At 32.6% G+C, this 24,567-nt stretch overlaps 2 protein-coding genes and 1 pseudogene across 2 annotated transcripts; 1 reads left to right on the top strand and 2 right to left on the bottom strand.

Annotated features, from left to right (window-relative positions):
* The window catches only part of LOC114267461 (uncharacterized), a 99,709-nt pseudogene that overhangs the window by 40,068 nt on the left and 35,074 nt on the right, over positions 1-24,567 (top strand).
* Positions 98-6,152, bottom strand: LOC114269581 (gibberellin 2-beta-dioxygenase 2-like). Its single transcript, XM_082899727.1, has 3 exons — positions 5,760-6,152; positions 791-1,157; positions 98-477 (listed from the first exon to the last, which is right to left on the bottom strand). The coding sequence occupies exons 1-3, from the start codon at positions 6,146-6,148 to the stop codon at positions 202-204; spliced, it is 1,032 nt and encodes a 343-aa protein (XP_082755853.1). The 5' UTR covers positions 6,149-6,152; the 3' UTR covers positions 98-201.
* LOC114267423 (nifU-like protein 1, chloroplastic) lies at positions 13,724-17,731 on the bottom strand. The gene is made up of 3 exons (XM_082899728.1): positions 17,213-17,731; positions 14,289-14,428; positions 13,724-14,152 (listed from the first exon to the last, which is right to left on the bottom strand). The coding sequence occupies exons 1-3, from the start codon at positions 17,526-17,528 to the stop codon at positions 13,964-13,966; spliced, it is 645 nt and encodes a 214-aa protein (XP_082755854.1). The 5' UTR covers positions 17,529-17,731; the 3' UTR covers positions 13,724-13,963.

Here is a 24,567-nt window from a genome sequence, read left to right as displayed (position 1 = left end):
AGCACAAAAAATTCCCCTGCCATCATAATTCAGACACACCCTTTCTTTAACTTCTATCAAACACACGCGCGTGCGCGCACACACATATATATAATTCATACGCATAAATAGATAAAATTTTACAGAATTTGATATGAAGGGATTAGATCCACTTTTAAAAAATCTTGTCCCTTAATATAAATTACGTGTCATATTTTGTGACTATAGTTTCTGTGTTCTTAGACTTATTTGAAGAGAATCTTTAAAACGGTTGAGACGACAATCTCCCAAAGGTAGAGAGTAGGCAGCTTTCTTGAATTCACTCCAAGTGAACGGTTTGTAGAGACTTGGTTTTTGGGGTGATACCATCTTTGGAAGAGGAGAGATCCATGCATTAATGGGTGGAGCCCCAAAATATATCATTGACATTCTGGGTTTCACTGAGTTTGCTACTATTACTCTGTGTCTTGCGCTCACAAACTTTCCATTTGTCATAGCCTTTCATTGCCAGCATCAATTAGGAATACGTCAATAACAAAATTGGAAAAGATATGTGCCATGAAAAAGTATCCCGAAAATAAAATGTATGATATAAGTTTATATTAATGTAGTATGAATCATATTTAAAATAAATTTAGTTCATACATTTCATTTTGGGAGTATTTTTTTATTTCTAGTTTCATAGTTTTGACTTGTCAAGCTTAATGGGAGTTAATGAAAATGTCATACAAACATAATTTCTGTATAAAAAATAAATAATAATTGCATACTGAATATGGGTAAAATAATAAAAATGAATATATATACTAACCTGTAAAACATCACCTACAAACACGCAAAATTCAGTGGGGTCAGGAGTGATAGGGACCCATAACCCATCATGTAAACAAATTTGAAGGCCTTCAACATCGTTTGATCGCAAGATGGTCAAGATTTGAGGGTCAGAATGCTCTCCAAACCCCATACGAGTGTTTGCATTAAGCTTTGGAGATGGATCCCATTCCCTAGAGTTTTCCATAGGAGGGTAGTGATTGAGCCTGAAACATGAATCACTATGGACGTCTCCGATAAGCCTACTGAAGACGGATTTGTCTGGAACAAATAAACCTTCGGCCACTAGATCTAGCATCTCGCATGTCAAGCTCCTAACTGCTTGTATATAATCATTCACAGCACAACTGTCAAATATAAAATTCATTTCAAACTCTACACCATAGGAAGAATAGGAAATATTGATAATTTCTCAGCCTCTATGTCACATAAAATTATTGAGGTATTTTAGAGTGTCATGTGCTACTTGTCATATAATTTTACTCCAAAAGCCTAATACTTCAATAACAAAATATTAAATACCACATATGTTAACATAGTTTATACTAACACAAAGTGACGGGTCCTACTACAAAAGGATTATATTTTATTATCGTAACATAGGGCTCTTTGAGCATCACGTTAGTTTAGCCAACCTATAACTTTAGGTTCGAGTCTTTGTGAGGGTAATGTGATTCTCATATCCCAACTTTAGCTCTTCAGGATGTTGGTGGGACTAGGGGCCCATCCATGCCTCTCCTTGTCTCGTTTTGGTTCTAAATCTCTTGCAAATAGGAACTCTTATAATTATGCTTATAAAAGATTATCACAATGAATTGAGCTCTCCTATTTATTTTTTTATTTTAAATTAGTAAAATAAAAAGGAGAATTGTAGAAGACGATAAAATATCTGAGGGATTTTAAGCTGAGAAAAATATCAGTATTTTCATGATCATCGCCAGCTTGGAAATTCTTTAATTGGAAAAAAATGTTCAAGGCAGAGGTCCAAAATTGGTAAAGGACACATAACGCAATGCATGGAGGCTCAATCTCTATCTTTGATTTTGATTTTGATTTGTTTCTGACACTATTATTGTACTAAGTTTTTGATTTGTTTCTACTGAGTCTGTTATTGTACTACCACTTCAATTTCTTCCAATGCCATCACTGCATGGACTTGAAATAATCCATAAAGTTGAAGCAATGCATGTGCAATGCTTTACCCAGGACAAATGTACCTATAATCAGTAATATTATTTATTTTAAAAATTCAATATCATTTAAATTCATTTTAAATATAATTCCAACCGCATAAAAGTTAAATTTAAATCCTACGTTAATTTTCAGAGTAAGATTCTAGATATAATTTCTGAGCCTTTAGCTATTTTAATCTATAAGTAGTTTACAAGGTTTTTAATTTTTTTTTCTTTAATTTCTTTTTGAACTTACCAAGATCTCATGTCAATTTCATTTGTATACTTTTCAGGTAATAATTCCCTTTCAGAAAAAACTCTCATGGCCTTTGAATCAAAAAATAAAATAAAATAAACTCACATGAACTTGTATACTTTTCAGGTAATAATTCATGTTTAGCTCATGACCTTTGAATAAAATAAATTAAAAAATTTCATGATCTTATATGAGATTTCCTTTCTTTCTTTTTTTATAATAGGTAAACTTGGAAAAAAAAATAATTAACTATTACGTGTAACTTTTATAATGGGGACAATGGGGACAGATAAATACCATCACATATTGTGTTAAATTTCTCTTTATAAGAGTATGGCTGAAAATGAGCCAAGTTGTAAGTTGTTCAAACTTGCTTTGATAATTTAATAAGCTTAAAATTATATTCAAACTTAGCTTATTTATGTAACAATTTGATCACAAACGAGTTTTTAATGAGCCAAACACAAGACGAGCTCACGTAATTTAATTTTTTATAGTATATATAAGTTTATAAAGCAGTGTAGTAGGTTGTTCAAACTTTGTTTGAAAACTTAACAGGTTTAAATTTGTGTTCAAACTCAATTTCTTTACATAACGAATCGATCTCAAATGAATCTTTAATTAGTCGAATTCAAGTACTTGATTCGTTTAATAACCCTATATAGAAGTTAAATTTAAAATCTCACACTAAAAAATGGTGCTATATAACCACTAGTCCAAAACCTCTAGTTTTGAGATTTCGATTGTTCAATGAATAGTATTCTCTATTCAATATCTCTTGGCCTAACAATGCTTAGTGATCATAATTTTTACTCAAAAATTTATTTTAAAAAAATTAAGATATAATTTATATTCATTTTATATGTAGATATCATCATATAAGAGTTAAGTTAAATTGGAACACTTTGAGCAAAACGTGAACTTTTTAAATAAAATGCTAGTTATAAATTATGGATAATTTACTGCTCTAGCCCTAAACCTCCTATACATTGCAAAAAAAAATATGACGTCGCCCTCTGTCATAATGATAATTTGATTTTTTCATTTTATTTTATAAATGAAATTGAAATTTTCATTTTATTTCTTTAGAATACTGAATTGGAAAAATCATCAAAGTTGAAAATTACTGATCTATAATTATCATATCTTTAAGAAATTTACAAATTTCTTAATTATTTTTAGATTTCAAAAAAAAATTATAATTTTTATATAGTTGATGATGAACCTTTCAAAATGAGATTAAGGTTTTTTTTTTTTTTTGGTTGGCGATACAAATTAACTTTCCTTTCTAGAATCTTATATACATGTATATTTATTTTTTTATTTTTTTTCTTGAACACAATATAGCGTCCATTTGTAAGGAACTGACACCAATACAGGCCTCGTTTGGGAAGTGGCTATTTTAGTAGGCTATTTTAGTTTTTGACTATTTTAGTAGGCTAAAATTTTTGTGTTTGGGAAGATGATTGGATTTTTTTGTGGTTGGATATGATGTTTGTGAAAGAAAAAATGAAATGATTATGGGTTTGATGTGATATTTTGTCTTATTAGCTATTTTAGCCTATTTTGTCTTTTTGTAAATTTTAGCCTAAATTGGGCTATTTTTTTTCTTCCCAAACACCCCGACAGAAAAAATTATTAATTAGCCTTTTAGTCACCTAATGCACCGAACAAATAGGATGCGGTAGTGCTACATGCACTAATTAATATATTAATTAATGTATCAATACTAGTTATGGCATTATTATTGATCTCACTTATTAATCACATTATAAATTCTAAAAACCTCTTAAATTATGTCACATCATCAATTAATACATTAGTTAATATATCAATTGGTACGTATAGTATTATTCTTGCAATTGAAATTAGATATTTGTCACTCTACCGTTTAATAAAGGTGGATTAATATAATGTGCCATTCGTAAAGTTTCTTGCTACGCCATTAATTAAGCCTTCCTTCGGAAAGAACTAAATTAACTATTAGCTAAATTAACTCCTTGTGGGAAGAATTTTTTATTTTATTTTGGATGTGATGGTTGTAAAAGAAAAATAAAATAATTATAACTTTAAATGTGATATTTTGTCTTATTAACTTAAATTTCGTTTGGGAATATACTTTTTTAGTAACTTTTTGATTTTTAAATTAAAATATGATGTAAAAAAAATAGTATGTTTGAGATGATTTTTTAATTCTTTATGAAAAAATGTGTAAAAAGTAGAAGAAAAGATAATTTTTGACTTTTTAAAGTTGTTAACTTTTAAATTTTTTGAATGACTTTACCTTTTGGCTAAAAGAACAAATCCCCAAACAAGGCCTTATTTTTGTGCTTATTTTGTCAATTTAACTCATGCCTTTGATTTATGTAAAACGGTTGTGTTTAATTTTATAATCAATTGACGTGGAAGTACAATAACTATTTTTTTTTTTTTTTTTTTTGGGTACATTGGAATATTAAGACCAAGTTTGGAAAGATTAAATAAGTATATTTTTTGACTTTTTTTGTATTATGTATAAAAAAAATAGAGAGGAGATGTTGATTGATGTAACCTAAAAAAGATAAAAAGATGAAATAAATGCACTTTTATTATTGATTAGCCAAACTTGGCCTAAGTACAATAACTATTGGCATTGAAAAGAAGTTGAAACGGAAAATAGACAAGTGGCTTCTTTTCAACATTATTTGATGACTTTTAGTCAACGTGTAAATAATTGCTTTTTTTATCCGTTAATATTATAAATTTAAATTTAATTATTTAAAAATTATTTAAAATTGTCATCTTATGATTTAAAATTTATTTTACATATATATTTTACACTATACTAATTTAATCTCAATCACACAGCTCTCATTTAAGATAAATTAAAATATTTAAGTAAGATTCATAGTATTTCCATTTTAATTTAAGAGAACTCCAAAATTGCAATAGAGAGATATACCTACCAAGTAAGAATTGGATAGCCGTGAACAAGATTATATAACAATTATGTTCTTCTAGATTCATGAAAATTTGATTATAACACTTGAGGCAATCCTTTTAATTGAAATAAATGACACGCATTTAATAGGACTCATATCAAGCAAGAAAATTATCACTGATTATTCTGTGATCAAATTTTGGGTTGTTTTGGAAAGTTAGTAAAAAGTTAGTTTTTGACTTTTTATCTAGTTTTTTAGTTTTTTTGAAAGTGATTTGAAAAGTTGGTAAAAATTGACTTTTTACTTTTTAGTTTAATATTTATTTATGATGTCAAATCAAATTAAAATGACCAAAATACCCTTATCCAACATAAGAGATTTATTTTTTTATTTTTTTTTCATAAGCCCTAATTTGTAATTTTAAGATTGCATTTTTGACACTTTCCAAAGACATTTTGTTACGTTTTTTACAGTCACGTTTTTAGATATTTTATCCAAAAAATAACTTTTTACTATGTTTCTAAAATGTCACTCTATATACTTAAATTTTTTCCTGCCACTGACATAGACATATGAGTAACATAATAATAATAATATTACCTGAACTTTGTTGGGTTAATAGAGGAGATAGCTTTGGATATGTCAGAAATGGAGAGATGGTTTGTGTGAAGAAGAAGATACTCAAGCTCACCCACATCACCGTTGAAGCCAATATTTTTGCAGCCATAACCAAATGGACTAGGCAGGCCCCCCGCTTGTTGTTGCTTCTCCGAAGCGGGTTTTGCGAAAAAATCACTCCCTTCCTTCTCCATTCTTGCAATGATCTCCATGGGAACACCATGGTTGACCACCTTGAAGAAACCATAGTCTTGACATGCCTGCACAATTTTCTCAGACAACACAGACCTCTCAAGAGAGAGGTCAATAATGGGAATTCCCACAGCCCTTGCCTTCTTGGTCCGAAATGGAGTCGGAGATGGCACAACCATACTTAAATATCTGCAAATATATGTAGCGATAGAAGAAGAAAGATTATGGAAGGTTGAAGAATGGATTTTATGTTCCAACTTTGAAACATACACACACACAATTTGGTATTTATATACACGAGAGAGGGAGAGACTCAATATAAAATAATAGGTTACATGTGCATTTAATAATGTTGATTCCACTGCATTCATAAGAAAATTTTATTTATATAACTTAATATATATATACATATATATATGGATTATGTTATATAAGTAGAACAATTACATAAAATTGAAATAGGTAAATAATTATTTATTCTAGATATGGTCGAATGCACACTAATATTGAAATAGAATTTAGAATTGATGGATGTAGATTTGGACAGAAAACAATCTAGATCCTAAAATTATATATACATATGTGGGCTAATCATATTAAGCCCGTGTTTGGCAAGTGGGTTTGCAGGTTTTTTTGGCTATTTTAGTCATAAAAAATAAAATACATAACAAACAAAACATCACATTCAATCCATAATCATTACATTCTTCTCTCACAAAAAAACTCAAAAAAACCAAAAAGCCAAAAAGCCCTTCCCAAACCAAGCTTTTAAGCCCAGGTTAAAATAGCCAAAAAAGCCAAAAAGACAACCCACTTCCCAAACGGAGGCTAACTTTTCTTTTTTACTTCATAAATTGTTATTAAATATTAGTTTACCTTCAAGTAATTTTGACGTAAGTTAAAATTAATTTGAAAATGAAATAACAAATTAAATAGTGATTCAGTCATATTTAAATAAAGAAAAAACAAGAGTCTCATGCCAATACAGACTAAGAAGATTAAACAAAAATAAATTTCATTATGAAGTCAATTATAAAATTCAGACATAACTATTAAATAAGTAGACCTTTGTAACCTTTTAAAATGTTTTTTAGGCCATGGCCAATGCATCAATTGGTCCAATCTATACATGTGATCCATTATAAACATAAAAAAGAAACGAAAAGAATTGCAACAACTAAAATGATGGTCAATTCAAAGCTTAAAATCAGTCAAACATGCTAGATTTAATCATTTGCAAAAGGTAAGAAATTTCATATATTTTGGTCATTTCAAAGCTTTAAAAAAAGCTAAAATTGGGATTTATATGCCCGCTTTTGAACATGTTCTTGTGCAGACGTGGAATTCATAATAAAAATGATGAATTACAAATACACCCCTCAAGTTTACTTATAATATGAATTGTCTCATTGTGAATTAAAATATGAATTGTCTTATCGTAGTTTGAAAAATTACAAATATTTTTCTGTCAGGATTTTTCATTTAACAGAATTAATTGAAAAAGTGAAATTTTTAACTGTTCACCTATATAATAATAAAATTATCTGAATTATTAATTGAAATAAAATTTTAACAATATTAAAAATTGTTAATTAACTTGATTATTTATTAATAAAATGACCTATTTATTATGAAATTAGAAATATTAAAGAGCATAATATAATTCTTAGAATCACAGGTAGTAATTTGTAATTTAAGTAAATCTTAAAAAATGTGTTTGTAATTTACCCTAATAAAAGCAAACGAGTGAAAATTTTAATTGAGTATAATTTGTAACTCAATGAATGACCTTAATTTAACTCAAAAGTATGTATATATTCATAAAAACCAGGTTTCTCTCGCCCATATAAATGAACTTTGATCTGCAGTTTAGTTTTCTTGGTATGGGTTTGTCTTGGGCCTCTTTTGATATTCAAATTGTTAGTGCATTGCTTGGTTTTACTTTTTAAAAAATACTTTTCAAAAAGTTTTACTTTCTTATTTTTCGTATTTTTTTGTTTTTATTTATTTTTTTTAATATTTTAAGCAAATTTTTAGGCATACTTAACTTAGATATATCTAAAAAGTAAAAAATTTATAAAGAAAACATTTTAAAAATTCACTAAATATCCAAAATACGATAATTCAGTACATTTTTTATATTTTTATGTATTTATTAATTTTTTAAAATATTTTTTCATAAATTTTTTATTTTTTAGATACATCTAAGTAAGGTACATCTAAAAAGTAAAAAAAAATGTTTAAAATTTAAATAATATCACTAAAAATAAAAAAACATAAAAATTAAAAAATTTAATTCAAAAAACTCAAATTAAACACACTGATTATTTTTATAAAAAATTAAATTCATTGAAATTACTTAGTCAAGTGATCAGATTATGATCATATAAGAAAATGAATGATTATAATAAAAGTGAAGCATGACGTTTAACAGCTGTTTATTTTATTTTATTTGTCACTTTTAGATATCCTTCACAAAAATTAAATCATTTTTATAAAATAAAAAAACTTCATTAAAGAAAGAAAAAAAAAAGTAAAGTTGGATTTTTTTCTTTTATTTTTTTAAAAAACACTTTTTTGAAGTTTTTTTTATAATTATTTTTAAAATCTTTCTAGGTTATGAAAATAGCATATTTCAACAATAAATAAATAAAAATCACTAAAAATAATTTTTTTTTTAAAAAGAAAAACAATTATGATTTACGGCTGTTTGTCCCCTCTGATTCGATTTTGTAACCGACGGCGTGGAATTAAATAGTAATTCTTACTTTAAAAATTTCAAAAAAAACACTCATTTAAAAAATGTGTGCAATTATTGCAGAAAAAGTCTACATTCCAGACTTTTAGGGATCAGGAAAACAATGGTTAGGATTAAATTAGTGTCTTTTGGAGCGCATAGGTCCGTTTATTTTCAGATGGAAAGAATTTATAATGAGGGGATTGATAGTGGGGAGATTAATAGTGAGGAATTATTAAATTATTTTTATATAAAATAATAAAATAAATAAAATAATATAAAAAATTAAACATTATATTTAAAAAAATTCCCAATTTATAAAAAATAAAAAAAATAAAAAAATTTCTAATCCCCTCACTATTTTTCTAATACCATCTCTACCTCTTCCTTACCAATCCCCCTTCCTCCTCCTTACTAATACCAAGGGATTACTAATCTCCTTCCTATCTCTCAATCCCCTCCTTACTATCAAATCCAATCCCCTCCTTATAACCCCAAACAAACGAGGTCATATAGTTAAAAATCTTGCTTACTTGATTTTATTTATTTATTTTTATTATTATTATGATTAATTTAAATAGTGAGTTATCATATTTATATTTGTGTCTGATAATAAATAATTGGGTAGAGTAGCCCTGTTTGGTAGAGCTATGGGAAAGTACTTATAGTTTATGCCTAAACAGCTTATAGCTTATAACTTTCAGCTTAAGCTGATTTCCAGCTTATTCTTAAAGCATCTCCTGCCCCACTCAAAGAATAAGCTGATTTCTGACTTCCACAAAGTTATAAGGTATAAGCTATAAGCTAAACCAAACACATCAAAATAGCTTAAATTAAGCTGAAAGCTGAAATAAGCTATAAATAATTTCTGCCAAACAGGCACAGTATTACATGGCAAAAAATTTCTGGTACCCATTAGTTTACTAAAATATAATTTCACAATACTATATTCATATTTGTAAAGTATTAGTTTTTGCACAACATTTTATATTGTACACTTTCTTAAAAAACTTTTTTGGTCTTTGTTTCTCGACATTAGAAAATTTGGACAAGGTCGATTAAGATTTTGTGCATTTGATTTAGTTGTTATGTTTAAATTTTAAATTCATGAATATAAAATTATAAGACGAGATAAATGTCCCATAAAGAAGATGAAAAAAAGATTTTTGCTTCTATTCTATTTCTCTTCTTTTTATATATCAAATTTAAAATTCAAATACAATGTATGAAAAACAAAATTTAGGATTTTTTTTTTCTTCACCAAACTACAACAGTACTTTTGTTACTTTCACCCATAAGAAGAGCAAATAGTTCATAAAATTATTGTCAACAATGCAAAATATGTCGTTGGTCCTCCACCTTTTGCCCCTAAAAAAATATATAAAAAAACCCCATCCAACAAATTTTAATAATACTCAACAAATAAATTCCAACTTAAAAAGAAACTTGAAACTTTTAAATTATGATTTTTAAATACACATCATGATATGGACCATTGTATTTAAGTTATTGCAATTATTAATTGGTTTTCAAATCAATCATATCAACCTCCTACCACATCATTACAGGTAAATTTAAATATATGCTTTAAAGATTTCTGGCATTTCTGTCAATTTGTATGGCATTTGTATGGCATGGAAATAGAAATGCTAAGACTTCTAAATTTATCTCCAATGACATGGACTCCTACATGTTATTTTATTTAATAATCAATTAACTTAGATTTGATCTCTTGTCATGTAAATATATTTAAAAGTGTTATTTTAGAGATTGCTAACATTACCCACACAAGAAGATTGTTTTCAATAACTTTGCTCTTTAAACCTAATGACTTACAAAATTCACACATAAAACTATGAGTAAAAGATATATAAATAAAATAATAAAATATATACAAAAATGAAGTGAATAGTATTTTCCAAATATCATATTATTGATCGATCATTCTCAATCCTAAATTTTAGGAATACATGTCTTACTTTCCATGGACAAAGCCGGCCGATATATAGAACATGAAAACCAGAGGACAATACCTTCCATTATTATTAATATTGTATATGCAATGTAATGTAGGTTTTTTTATTTTTTTAAATGAGCAAAAATAAAAAGTGATTTCCTTGCAAATTATTATATGTTAGGTAATAGTGAAAAAAGTAAAAGTGGGTCTTAAATTCCTCCTTCCTTGCCACTTGGCACAAGCCTCTAAAACATATTTATGTCACTGATTGCATGTGTACTGTCCCAGCCAGCTGCAATAAAATCAAATTAGGTGATTCATAATTTTGTAAATTAGTTAATTAGGAAGCCAAAGTGGAACCATTAAACATGTCATTAGACTATATACTACTTATTAATTTTTAGAGAAATTATGCTTAAACAGGGAAGGAAGTCGAAAACGATAATAGTGGTGAGTTTAAATTAGTGATAATTTTGTGATCTCATATCAAAAAGTTTGTTGTGTTTGGTTGGGAGATTTGGAAATAGATATAGAAAGAGAAAAGGAAAAAATGTGTGAAATTAGGTGAAAAATAAGTATATTTTATTTACATTTCACCTACCTTTCTTTTTTCCTTTTCAAATCCCTTCCAAAATCCTTTAACCAAACACAACGTAAATAAATCATATAAAAAAATTTATAAAAAAAAAAAATCAGATGCAACCGTCAGTTATGACTAGAAATTCGATTTGAACAACAATGTGAATCCTTTCATCTAACTATAGTCTCAGTCACTTTACATAAAAGCATTGTCTATGAAACACAACAAAACTCAAAAAAATTAAATAAATTAGTAGTTATTTAACTTTCAGTGTCTCAGTCACCAGACAGTTAAGCACCAACAAAGAAACACAAGACAAACAAGTAAAGCCAAAGAACAAATGACAATAACAAAAAAACCTTTGCCATATGTAGTTGGAATTGGCGTTGGACTTTATTAATTAGAAGTTCTTCCTTGGACCAAGTCTTAATTGGAGTTTCTCTGCCTATTTTTCTAACAAAAAATGATTTACGATGAGGCTGCGTTTGGCAAGTAACTATTTTGGTCAAAAAGTTATTAAAATCATCAAAAAGTTTTCAACTCATACAAAAAAGGTCAAATATTTCTTCTCATTCACTTTACAAAGTCAAAAAAAATTCCCATTTACACTACTTTTACATATTTTTTTCGTAAAAATTTAAAAAATCCTTTTCAAATATGTTAATTTTTTTCACCTTATATTTTAATCAAAAAAATCAAAAAACCATTTTCCAAACAAACCCAAGTATTTTCATACAAAGAAACTCATTCAAACGATATATCAACAATACTTTTGAAACTACAAGTCAAAATAGACACATCATTCCGCATAAAAATACTATTTATATATCGCTACTCTTTCTCAATATGAGAACACAAGGAAATAAAAGAACAAGAAAAGAATGTATGTTGTGGTCTTTAGACTATTTGACCTAGTTAGTTGGATCCTACTTAATTAGATGTTTGTCTTTGGACTTAATCTTAACTGGGGGTTAGTGCTTTCTTATCTTTTAATCCCAATGCCAATGGGCTTAATTAAGGCCAAACAAAATAATCATACAAGGACTTGAGAATTAGCTCATGTCTTGCCGTTCTAGTAGGGGAAAAGAAAACAAAAGAGAAAGAAGAATTGATGGAATATTACTGATGTCGTTTTGGTGATTGACAGTAAGAACGTCGTTACATTGATTTCTTTGATGATTTCTGCTGAATTATTCTATTAACCTCATGTCATTTGTTATGCTGATATCCAGTCCAATGGACTGTTCAAGAAACCAATCCAATTATAAAGTAGTAATATAAATAAACTAAGTACACAGAATACAATATATACGTAACTTGATAATATGCTACGTCTTTGAGTCAAAGTAGATCAAATCCATTATACACAAACACAATTGTCACAATCTTACCAAAACCAAACTTTGTCAAGCTAAGAAGCCTAGAATGGAATTGCAAACAAGATATATAAGATATATATATATATACAAGGTTCAATAATGTGTCTACGTCAACAAATGATAGGAGATCAAATCCATTCTAAGCAATAATTATAGAGCTCTGAATCATTTTAGTCTACAATGCTTTCACACTCTCACATTGAAATCCTAACTGATATAGTACAATAAATACCACCAAACTTCATGCCGAGAGTGCTACCCCAGGCTCATATTCCCTTGTTGATTTTTGAACGGTGTTAACGTCAATAGAGGTGGTCATGAATCGGATTGGTTTGATTTTAAAGTGATCATGGGACTAAACCGCTGCTTATGATTTTAAAAAATTAAAACTAGAACCAGCCATTGAAGCTATGTAATCAAACCAAAACTAAAGTACAAATACCAATTTGGTTCTACTATTCTAAACTATTTTATTTCAGAAAATCTTAATTATCAATAGAAGATCAATTAATTACAACAGTATATAGAAGAAACTTGAATTTAATTAATTAATTACAATGTAAACAAATGTTGAGAATAGTGAAACACTTATTAACTACTCATCCTTAAGAGTAGTTTCTTTGATGTAATACAGACTGCTTGGAAAGAATTTAGCTAAGTTTCTTTGATGTAAATACTAAAATATAATATGTTTCAAAAGAATTTAGTTTGTTTTTAAGCATAAAACCCAAGGTTGTGATTTTTAATGCATTTTAATGTTAAATTAGTGGCTGCTATTATCTCAAGCTAAAATGGCTAGGTCTACAGCCCCACTCAGACATGGAATCTGTTTGGAGTTTCATACAGCTGACAAGTCATGCGATACCTGTTATTCCAGACTTTAAATAGACAAAATTTAGCCAATTGTTATTTTCAAAAATCATGTTTTGTTCTCAAAATCTCCATTACTGCTAAGCAAGAAATTGGGATATCATATAATGCCTTCAAGAAGATAAACGAAATGATTTCATATTTCATTTGTCCCATCAAAAGAAACAAAACAATTAGAGCAATGACTAGAGACTCCACACCAAGATGAAGCTAAGAGAAACATGGTTGAAATGACGCATAACAAGTGATTTTATTGATCAAGGAACAAAGCCAACACACTGATGACAGAGTGACTATACATTGTGAATATAGGATTTACACACGTGTGCATGTTTGTCACACACAGAAGGTAAAATACACTGAGACATTGGAATTGAAGTTCTATCGTGGCGCTTAATATATCCCCCTCTCATGAAAAATATTCGAAAATCCAGTCATCTACTTCCCTGAGCTTCCAAGATTGACAGCAGCCTAACCAGTAAACACAACATTTGTAATGTCTGGAAACCTCTCCTTTATTGCTGCTTTGACTCCAGATCCAATGGAGTCAGGCCCTACATACTTTACAAGGCAATCGCCACCCTCAACAGATAATACTTCCACACTCCCACCATAGTTCTTTATGGCTGGCCTCAATATGTCAAGATGGCCATTCACCGCCTACATTTACACAGCAGGAAATTCTAATCACTCCCAAATTTCAACGTAGTTCATATTATTGCTATCAATGGATGAAATTCAAGATATTTTGGTATTGTTTTTACTCCCTTGGTAGCTCAGGTTAGCAAAAAATTACCTCTACCGTTGTCTCACTTGTGTGGTCATCATCATATACTTGGCGAATATCCTTGACTGCATCTCCAAATTTTTCCTTCAGTACTCGTTCAATCCCCATTTTCATGGTAGTTGTTGAGCTAGGGCAGCTTCCACATGCTCCTGTTTTCCATTTACCATCGAAATCTTAGCCAGTTCACAACAAAAAATGAATTTGCAAGGCTCAAAATTTGAAACACCACTCAGACTTTGTATAATTATGTTGAAAATCTAATGACCATTTTCACCCTAGAAACACCGCTCAGGAACACGAGTAACAAATTTTAATGACTAGTTCAGACAATGAGGGGAAACAAACTTTCTCGAGTTTATACTGGTCACCCACCTCAACAATTTCAAGTTTCAGCCATTTCTGATTCATTCCAAACCACAAATTTAGCAATGGTTTATTTGTCATCTTAAAGCCATCATGGCATTGATTGGCAGCTGAAATGGGATATGGTTGCAAACATGTTTAATGAATGAAAGCTTTACGCATGCCTGGTTTTGCTTATAATGTATGTTCTGATAAGTGGGACAGTAGAATTTAGAAAAATACTCATCTAGTGTCACAGGAATAACATAAATCACCAAATTCTTGGTATCTCATCAACAGTGCCAAGTGTCATGCTGTCTAGCAAACTTACATCATCTAGATGATTTTGGATGCCTCAGCTGCATACAGTATGATAGTTTTTGAGTTAGTTGGAAGTTTCAATTGCATGCTTGTTTTATTCTTCCTCTTTTGTTTTTATTCATTGCATCTGAGGTATGGGATCTAAAATTCAACACATGAAGGCTCTAAAATCTACATCATCTCTGTGTTTATGATTTGCAAAAGATCTAGTTTCATGAACATCTTCAGGACAAAGTCGTTACGGACTTAATGTCAGCTTTAATACTTGAACGCTTACAGAAAATCTATGAAGCACTGACACGTTCCTAGGGCCTACGTACAAGTGTCGGACACGTACCTGACACGGACATCTCTGTAACGTGTCCTCTTTTTTTTTTTTGAATTTTTGCAATCGGAGACGCCATGGACACACTGTGACACTTTCCGGACACGTCTGAGGTGGATCAAAGCCCTAACTGTTGGAGAGAAAGAGAGAACAATAGAAAGAGGTCGAGGGAGGAGAGGAGCAAAGAAAGAGAAATAGAGACAGAGAAAGAGATCAAGAGAGGAGAGAAGACAGAGATTGAGGGAGGAGACGAGAGGAGACAGAGAAAGAGATCGAGGGAGGAGAGGAGAGGAGCCCTAACCTGTTCACATCAACTGAAGAAGCTGAGGTATTCGTCTGCTATCTTCTTCTTCGCCTCATCCTCTTTGTCTTCTGTCTCCATCTTCTTCTCCTTCTTCTTCTCCTCCCTTTGCTTCGACTTCTGCTCTCTCTCTCTCTCTCTCTCTCTCTCTCTCATTTGACTTGCCCCCTTTGCTGATTCACTTTCCCTCTTTTTTATTTCATCCGTTTCTGTCTCTCTCTCTCTTTTTCTATTTCTCTCTCCTCCTTTATTTTCTTCCCTCTCTTTTTTTTTTCTTTTTTCCTTTTTTTATCTTTATTTTTGTTAAACCTAAAATTCATAAAATAAATTATTTTTATTTAAAAAAACTCATTTTTTATTAAAAAAAAATTAAAAATATGTTTATTAATTTTATTATTATTGTAATTGTATAAAAATTAATGATTTTCTTTTTATTTTAGACATATAATAAATAAATAAAATTATATATATTAAACGTGTCCCCAGCGTGTCATGTCCCCCATTTTTTTAAAATTTGCATGTCCCCGTATCAGTGTCATGTCCCGTCCCGTGTCCGTGTCCGTGCTTCATAGCAGAAAATGCAAAATTGAAATTGGTATGCCTAAAAGATTTTCATCGAGTGCACGCATCACACTCATCCTAAATCTTTCACTGCAAATCTCCTAGTCCGTATTCTTATTGCATGACATAGGAGGCAATTCCAAAGGTAAAGAGCTCATAAAACTTTTTTGATTGTGTTTGGGAGAGTTTTCAAAAACAATTTTCTACTTTCAGAGAGTAATAGAAAACAGAAAATATCAAACCACGCCTTGTATCCTAATCAAGGGAAGTCCGCTACATGAATCCTTTTTCGCCATTGTATTCTATCAAGGGCTATATGATAAGTCAAATTAAATCAATTCATATCCTTTTTTTACTATCGCATCCCATGTTAGCTTAGATCTTCCCCTCTCCCTAACATCTCCATTTATGGTCTTCGTTGTAAATGGCCAAATCACCTTAGCCTGTTTTCTTTCAACTTATTTCAAGAGTAGTGCAATTCAGGCCAAAAAGTAAGACCCATTTTTCAAACCCACTGATGTGGCAATCTCTTAGAACATCCAAGACAACTTTCTCTCATATCTTCTCTAACAATCAGCCAATCACCCCTTTTACACATCACTGATTGTAGAAAGTGGGTCTATAAAATGGATTTGTATCTAATTTTCCTATTTTCAATAGGTCTTATTTCTAATTTCACGAATACATTCATTTCTAATTCTACCTTTCCTACACACATCTCTCTAACCATTCTAATCTCAGCTGCACTCATTTTATCCGCACATTGTTTCTTAATTTCCCATAAAACTGAAAATAAAACTAAAATTCATTTTGTTTGTCTCAGACATAGTTTTCAAAAAACCCGAGTTAAAAACAATCAATTACCATGATGATGTTTTCTACAATGTTCTGATTGAAACCCAGAAGCAAAAATGAAAAAAGAAAAATAAAGACGCCCTAATTGAATAGTATCTATCAGGCAAGCTCAAAAACCAATACTAACAAAAATTGAATGTTCATTTGGAAATAAAATAAGATGAATATAATCAATTCAATTAGATTAAACCATAAAACAATGAAAGAATAGGCCAGAAATAAACAAACCTTGGAGTTTGAGAGAGATGACACCGTCTTCGACAGAGACGACGTCGACGTTGCCACCATCGGAGATGAGGTAAGGCCGAACGTCCTCAAGAACCATGTCAACGTTCTGAGGTGTGAGTTCGAAAATCTTGGCCGAGTAGAGTCCCGGAGGAGACCCACTGGCTGAGGCTTTAACTGCCCATTTTTGAGGAACTAATCTGGGTCCTCCTTGGAATGAAACGAAAGATGGAGATTTGTGGGATTTATTCGAGATTTTTGGGGGGAATGAGAGGGGTCGATTTGGGGAGGGCAACCCAGTTGCTGATATTGATGCCATCGTCGTCGAGCTCTTGCGTTGCAGAGAAGAAAGGTAGATTGAAAGGTGCGGGAGGGTTAGTGCCCGTTTGGCATGTGGGTTGGGGTTATGTTAGGGCATGTGGTGAGTCCGGTTCGATTAGGTTTGATTAGGTTCAAACCTGAGCATAGTTTGGGACCCGAGTATGGGTTTTGAAGTCGGACTCAGCCGCTCTTGGCCGGCCTGTGGTCTTTCTACGCCTGAATACGCCTTAAATACTCGTTTGGAAATTCTCATTTTTAGTTAAAAAATTAAAAAATTATTAAATTAGTTAAAAAATTAATAATTTATATTAAAAAGTCAAAGATTCTCTTTTCTCTTTACTTTTTTGCACATCTTTTCGTAAAAAGTCAAAAAATCATTCAAAACATACTAATTTTTTAAAAAATACTTGGAAGCACTAGAAATTGAGCACTAGAAGGATCACTAATGATGTGGCAGTGGGCCCCGCCCACTTTCTATGCCTTGTTTCTTTTTTTTTTTTTTTTTTTACCAATCCCAATGCATTAGTGTTATTAGTGGTGTATTTTTTAGTGGTCTAAATCATTATTGTAGTTTTTTTTACCTCATATTTTAGCCAAATAACTAAAAAGTTACTAAATTAGCATGTTTCCAAACGAGACCTTAATTTTCTGACTTATGAACCGGTCCGATTTAATCTAAATTTTAATGGAAGCCCGTGAGACCCGGCATGGACCGACCCAAATCCGAGCCCGATATCATGTGGGCCAGGTGTAACAACCCTCACACTGTTTACCGACTAAACACTGTTTACCGACTAATGACTGACTGATTACTGTTAAACTGAATTGATCATGACTGATAATTGAGCTGATTAAAAGTGCTGAACTGACTGACTAGAGTCTGAAATTAATTGACTGACTGTATCTGTTTAAATGCATAACCTATTTGTTTGATTGTTTGATTATCTGTTCATGTTTTATGTTTAAACTGCTAATTGAAGGCCTTATCGGCGGCCGAACCGGGAATCGATTAATGTTTTATAATCCTCATAATTAATGTGAGTTATGGTGTATTTACCTGAAAACTGATTAGGTATGACTAAATTAGATTAAAACAAGCTAATTAAAGAGTTAGGCTTAATTACCAAATTGCCATTGTTAGTGGGCCTCTTATTATAACATATTAGAGCCTTGTGCACACTGGAAACAAACATTTCCTCAGCCTTGTTTGATGCTCTAGCCGACCTTAGAGAGAGAGAGGAGCTAGAAGAGTTGAGTTCAACTTGTTTCATGGTGAATTGGCTAGAATTGCTTAAAGAATCGAAGGTTGATTACTAATTTGAGCTCCCTCACTTCTAATTCTACACCTAAGGTAGATCATTCATCATCTTAATGGTGTCTTTGAGTTGTTCTTGCATGATTCATGCTTCATTGTAGAACTAAGTCATGAATTGGTTCATTGTTGTTGAATTAAAGCTTAATGGTTGCATGCGTGTACATATATTGAAGTTTTGAGGTTGTAGTTCATAATACCTCACATGCATGTCCATCTTTTGGTCATACTCCATGAGTTCATCTTGTTTTTGAAGGTTTGAGCTCTTTTGAAACAGCACTAAAGCTTTGAAGATGATTTAAGATCATGCATGTCACATTTGAGTTGTTGTTCTTGAAACTTGGTTTGAAATCATGTTTAATTGAACTACCTTTGGGCTTTGATTTCTCAAATTGATCTTTGAAACATGCTATACTATGAGTTTTGAAGTGTTTTCCAGAAAATTAGCCCAAAAGGATCGAATTTGATGCATTGGAACTTGATTTGAGCATTGGAGTTCAAATCTGGATTTTCCAGATTTTGGTCTCCCGCTCGAGCGGGGAAAGTGGCGCTCGAGCGGGAAATTCGAGCTCCCAGCATCTTGCACTGTTTTACAGTCCGCTCGAGCGGAGTAATGTACGCTCGAGCGGAGACCTTTGTTGCATGACCGCTCGAGCGGGGAAACTTGAGCTCGAGCGGGACTCTATTTTTCTGAAAATGTTTTAAATGTGCATCTTTGCATCCTTATCCCATTCTAGGCGTTCTTAGGCCTAGTTTAAGACATCTTGTTGAAGATATAGATGTAGAACACGCCGAGACATTAGGGATTAAGTTGTTAATCTTTCCCAACTGTGTAGCTTAGTGTGTGTTCAATCTGTTAACTGTGTAGGGTTGGCGACTGGGGAGACACGCTCTAGCTTACTATAGCCCAGAACTCTGTGAGTAACATTTGTGTAAAGATATGTTCAAACTGATTATCTTCTGAACAATTTAACTGAACTGTTTCTGAACGGTATTGTTAACTGAATGAATGAATGTATGACCTATATTCTGAACTGTATTGTGGCATCCTTAGCAACTACTGTTATTGACAACTACTGTTACAGAGATCTCTGTCGGTTCCCATGTTGGAACCACTACTGTTTACTGATATGATGGCCATCATTCACTGTTTGGTCTATTAAGACCCGGTCTATTAAGACCTACTGTACTGTTTAGCTACTGGACGTACCACATATGACTGTTATAATCTGTGAAACTTGGAGCAAAGTGCTGCACGGAACTAAGTGCTACAAAGTGAGCCACCTCTAGAATCTGTGCGAGACACCTCTTGAATCCATAAGAACTGTACTGTTACTGTTACTGCTACTGTTACTGTTACTGTTACTGCTACTGTACTGTTACTGCTACTGTACTGTTACTGTTACTGTTACTGTTACTGCTACTGTACTGCTACTGTACTGTTACTGTTACTGTTACTGTTACTGCTACTGTACTGCTACTGTTACTGCTACTGTACTGTTACTGTTGCTGTTACTGTTACTGTTACTGCTACTGTTACTGTTACTGTTACTGCTACTGTACTGCTACTGTACTGTTGCTATATTGTTACCGTTACTGCTACTGTACTGACACTGCTACTAGTACTGCTAACGGATGTGCCACGTACGATTACTATGATTTCTAAATGACTGTTACGGCATCAATATGAGCCACAAACTGACTGGCCGATATATTGAATCAATGAACTGTTTAAATATTGAAAAGACATTTATCCTAAACCTCTTTACGTATTATGTTATTCACTGGGCTTTAGCTCACTGCTCATATATATATGTAGGTGTTCAGGCACTGGACCGCTGCTAGGAGCGTCAGGCAAGTTTTTGTTTTGTCAGCCAACCACTGTGCCTCACTGTGAGGTTCTAAGCCGTTCAAGCTTCGGCTTTGGGGTGTTCTAATATTCCCTGTCCGTCCCTGTAACTGTTTTGTTTACTGTATAGACTATTACTGTACCGTTTAATAGGGATTAGATCCCTGTTCTGAATGATTGTGCATGTATGTGTAGACTGTCACAGCTCATTGGACATTGTTCATTTACTATATTGGCTTCCGCCAGGCCCTGTACTCTGTTTTACTGGTTTACTGTTAGGCAGGCCTTCGGTAATCTCGGATTACTGGCCGGTTACGGCGCTAAACCCATAGGGCCGGGTTTGGGTCGTGACAGAGTGGTATCAGAGCGATATTTAACCACGAGTTATACTGCACACATGTGTCCAAGTGAGCTATAGGATGTCCTAGAAAAGTAATTAGGGCATTGCATGAACATGAGGAATGTGTGTGGCCATGATTTGAATAAATGTGTTAATGTGTTTAAGTATGCAACTGTCTATGCTTATGATTACCGTATTGTCTATGGTGAAATGAACGCAACCTATATGCATACTTAAAGAAGTAAAGTGGTATAACATGTAATGTGAATGTTAATGCCGAATATGGAGTCTATGTGATTATGGACGTGTGGTAGTAAAGGGTCATGTGACCGTACCTGAGTTGAATTGAAAGCATACACGCGTCTGATATGAAATAAAACGTGAAATCAGTAAGAACCTCTCCTGGATTGATAATCACCCTGTTGTGTGTAAACAAGGGAAAGGGGCGAGGATTGTGAACGAAACTGAATCTTCTGATCTGAGGATTAATAGGCTAGAATGAATGATTGAAGCCTTAATCAAAAATCTGAGATAATAAAGACAGACATACGTGCCTGCACCAACTGAATATGAACTGATGACACTGATACAGAAACCCAACAAACTGAAACCACCGAAATTTCTGGGAAGTACCGAACCACTGAAAACTGAGGCTTGGGTTCAGAAACTGAGAAAATAGGTGAAGTGTTCTTCGAAAAATACTTTCCCCCAATGCATCCAAGATAGGAAAGTATCCGAGTTTGAACAACTTGAGTAAGGTGATAAGACTGTGGTCGAATACGAGGTAAAATTTACCCCGCTACTTCGATAGGCACCCCACATGTTAGATACTGTCTACCAAAGAATAGAAAAGAATTGAAGGTGGGCGTGACCTAGATGTGTTTGACTGACTTGACGTGCTAAAACCCAACAAAGCATGTAGATGTCCTGGATAGAGTATTAATGCCTGAGACAACGTAGCAGCGTTGAAATATCCAAATCAACATCGTCAACCGAATCAGAAAGAATGACACGGAAGTAACAGAAAGTGAAAATGACCGCTGTGAATGGAAAACCTCGGGCAATAGCCCTGACCAATGATATACCTATCTGTACCGATTGTGGGAAATAACATTGGGGCGTTGCCACCGCCTGTCTGAAACTCGCTTTAGACGTGGACAGGGAGGACACTTGCCTAAATCTTGCCCACGAACTCAACCGAATGACATTGAGTCTAAATCTAGACCCTAGTTCCAGAGAATGCTCGGAACACTGAAATGACTGACGCGGGTATTACCTTAATTATGTGTAATTGCCTATACGAACATTTGTGTGGGAATCGTACATTCCTTAATCCGATAAAGACTGTGAACATACTGACTGAACCAACTGAATTACTGAAATTATGAACCCTATACTATGAGAATTGTCAGGACTTGTGACCAACGAGAGTTTACTGAGTTAGGTCCTTGTATCATATGGCAATAACTGAATGTGAACTATTAAGCATGACCTTTTGAACTGTGCTAGAACTGTTGAACGTGGGAACACCTTATGACTGACTGTAATTCGAGAAATCTGTACAGCTATGATTCGGACTGAACTGTTATATATTGACGGACATCATTAAATGATCGGACCCTTGAACTCGAATTATATACGTGAACTGTTTGTGTGTGGGACTTCTGAAATTAAGAACCCATATTAGCTTGTAAAGATGAACTACTGCGTATGAATTTGCGAACGAATGCTCACATGCTAATTGATTTTAGACTCACACCTATACATATGTTCCCATGCTTGTGATACTATTAGGACTGTCAGGTATGGACTGTGGTTAATGAATCTTTCAAGATTTACTATTTGATGTGGACTATGTACAGCACCGTAACGCCTTATGTTAACAATTACCTATGCTATGAAAACTGTTTAGACTCATGTACATGTTCGCATACCTTTGCTCAAGGATATTACTAGACTGGGTAAACTTATGACTTGCTACCTTAACTATTGTATCTGGGGAAAACTATTTTGTATTGTACATTGAACTTGTGAATCCGTATTGGGAATATTAGTAGACTCTGAAAGTGCACATATATGACTGTACCTTTGCTCGGACTGATTGGTATATAATTTGTTGATAACTTAACCGTTGGGACCATGACTCCAGAATTGTGTGATTGAATAAAGACCCCGACTAATGAACTCTTGACTGTGAATCGTGATTGTGGAAATCGACATGACTGTTTGAATAGACCTGCGAGCCTATGCTCTAGTGACTGTATGACTGATTTGGAACCCTCGTAGGGCAACTCCCTATTATGTGTCCGAGAATCTCGCGTAATGTATTACTGTATGCCATATGCCTATAAGAAGGATTTATTTGGAAGTTGCTATACTGACTGTGATGTTTACCTCTCGATGTGACTAACTGCATTGCCTGTAAACTTAATGGGAGGAACACGTTGTATATGACTTGTACTGCTTCGATATGAATTATAATGATACCAGACCCTGATGTAAGATTGACAATAAATGGACTCAGACTAATTGCGAAACTACTGACTATGTACTGAAATGACTGGAGTATGAACTTCTGTACCTCACCTGGAAATGATAAGAATGGAACTGCTACCTGATCTGATCTGATAGAACCGCGGGTTGATGAAACCCTTTGTGTAACCAATAGAACTTCTGTTTGATGCTTGTGCTTCGAAGTCTTATTTATTATGATTGGACAGAACTTGCATCTGAAATGACCTAGTCGAACTTTCATCGACTTGAGAAAACTCTTATTGAGAGCTATTACCTGATTTGCTTCCAATATGGGGAAAACTGGGTGCCTGCCATGTGATTAATCACCCGGTATTACCGCATAACTATGAACTTGTTTGATTAGGGAATGATTGTTTTGGCGATTACCGTACTTCAGAACTGATGGGATTTGTTGACAGCAAACTAGTTTTGATTATAAACCCTCACTATCTGGAAGTATATGAAATCAGTATGACTGTTTCCGTATTGATACATAGTATGATCGAATCTGTGAGAACTGAAACTGATGAATAGTATGTGAATGATTACTTCAGAACCCTGCCTACTGTAATGGGAGTAATGTACAAATTCGCCTTATGTTTCCAATAACTCCCAAATGAACTGGACTGACTGTGATGGATTACCGAATTAAGGACAAATTGAACAAAGACCGGATGAATGACTCAGAAGTGAATGAATCGAATCTCTGTAACTTAACGGGGGAAATTACTTATGAAATGAGGCCAGTGCAATCTATAACCCCGATAAGTACTTGATATAAATAGTGTGATTACCACTACAGTAAAGTTGTGTGCAACTGTATTCATGTTCTGTGTCACGAAATAAGTTTTGTTTTCTGAAATGCTATATGTTGTATACTGATTAAGGGGTCAACCTCTGATATGTATTCGTGACTCTTAATATTATGTGGTATATGTTAGCTGCCCGGTATTGGAGGTTCCTTATGGAACTTATATTTGTCTGCACTCTGTTACCCGTACCGGAGGCCTCGTTACGAGGGC

The sequence above is a fragment of the Camellia sinensis genome, chromosome 12 (genome assembly GCF_055761805.1).
Source record: "Camellia sinensis isolate YWXY chromosome 12, ASM5576180v1, whole genome shotgun sequence".
NCBI lineage: Eukaryota > Viridiplantae > Streptophyta > Magnoliopsida > Ericales > Theaceae > Camellia > Camellia sinensis.
This window is presented reverse-complemented; position numbering and strand designations above follow the sequence as displayed.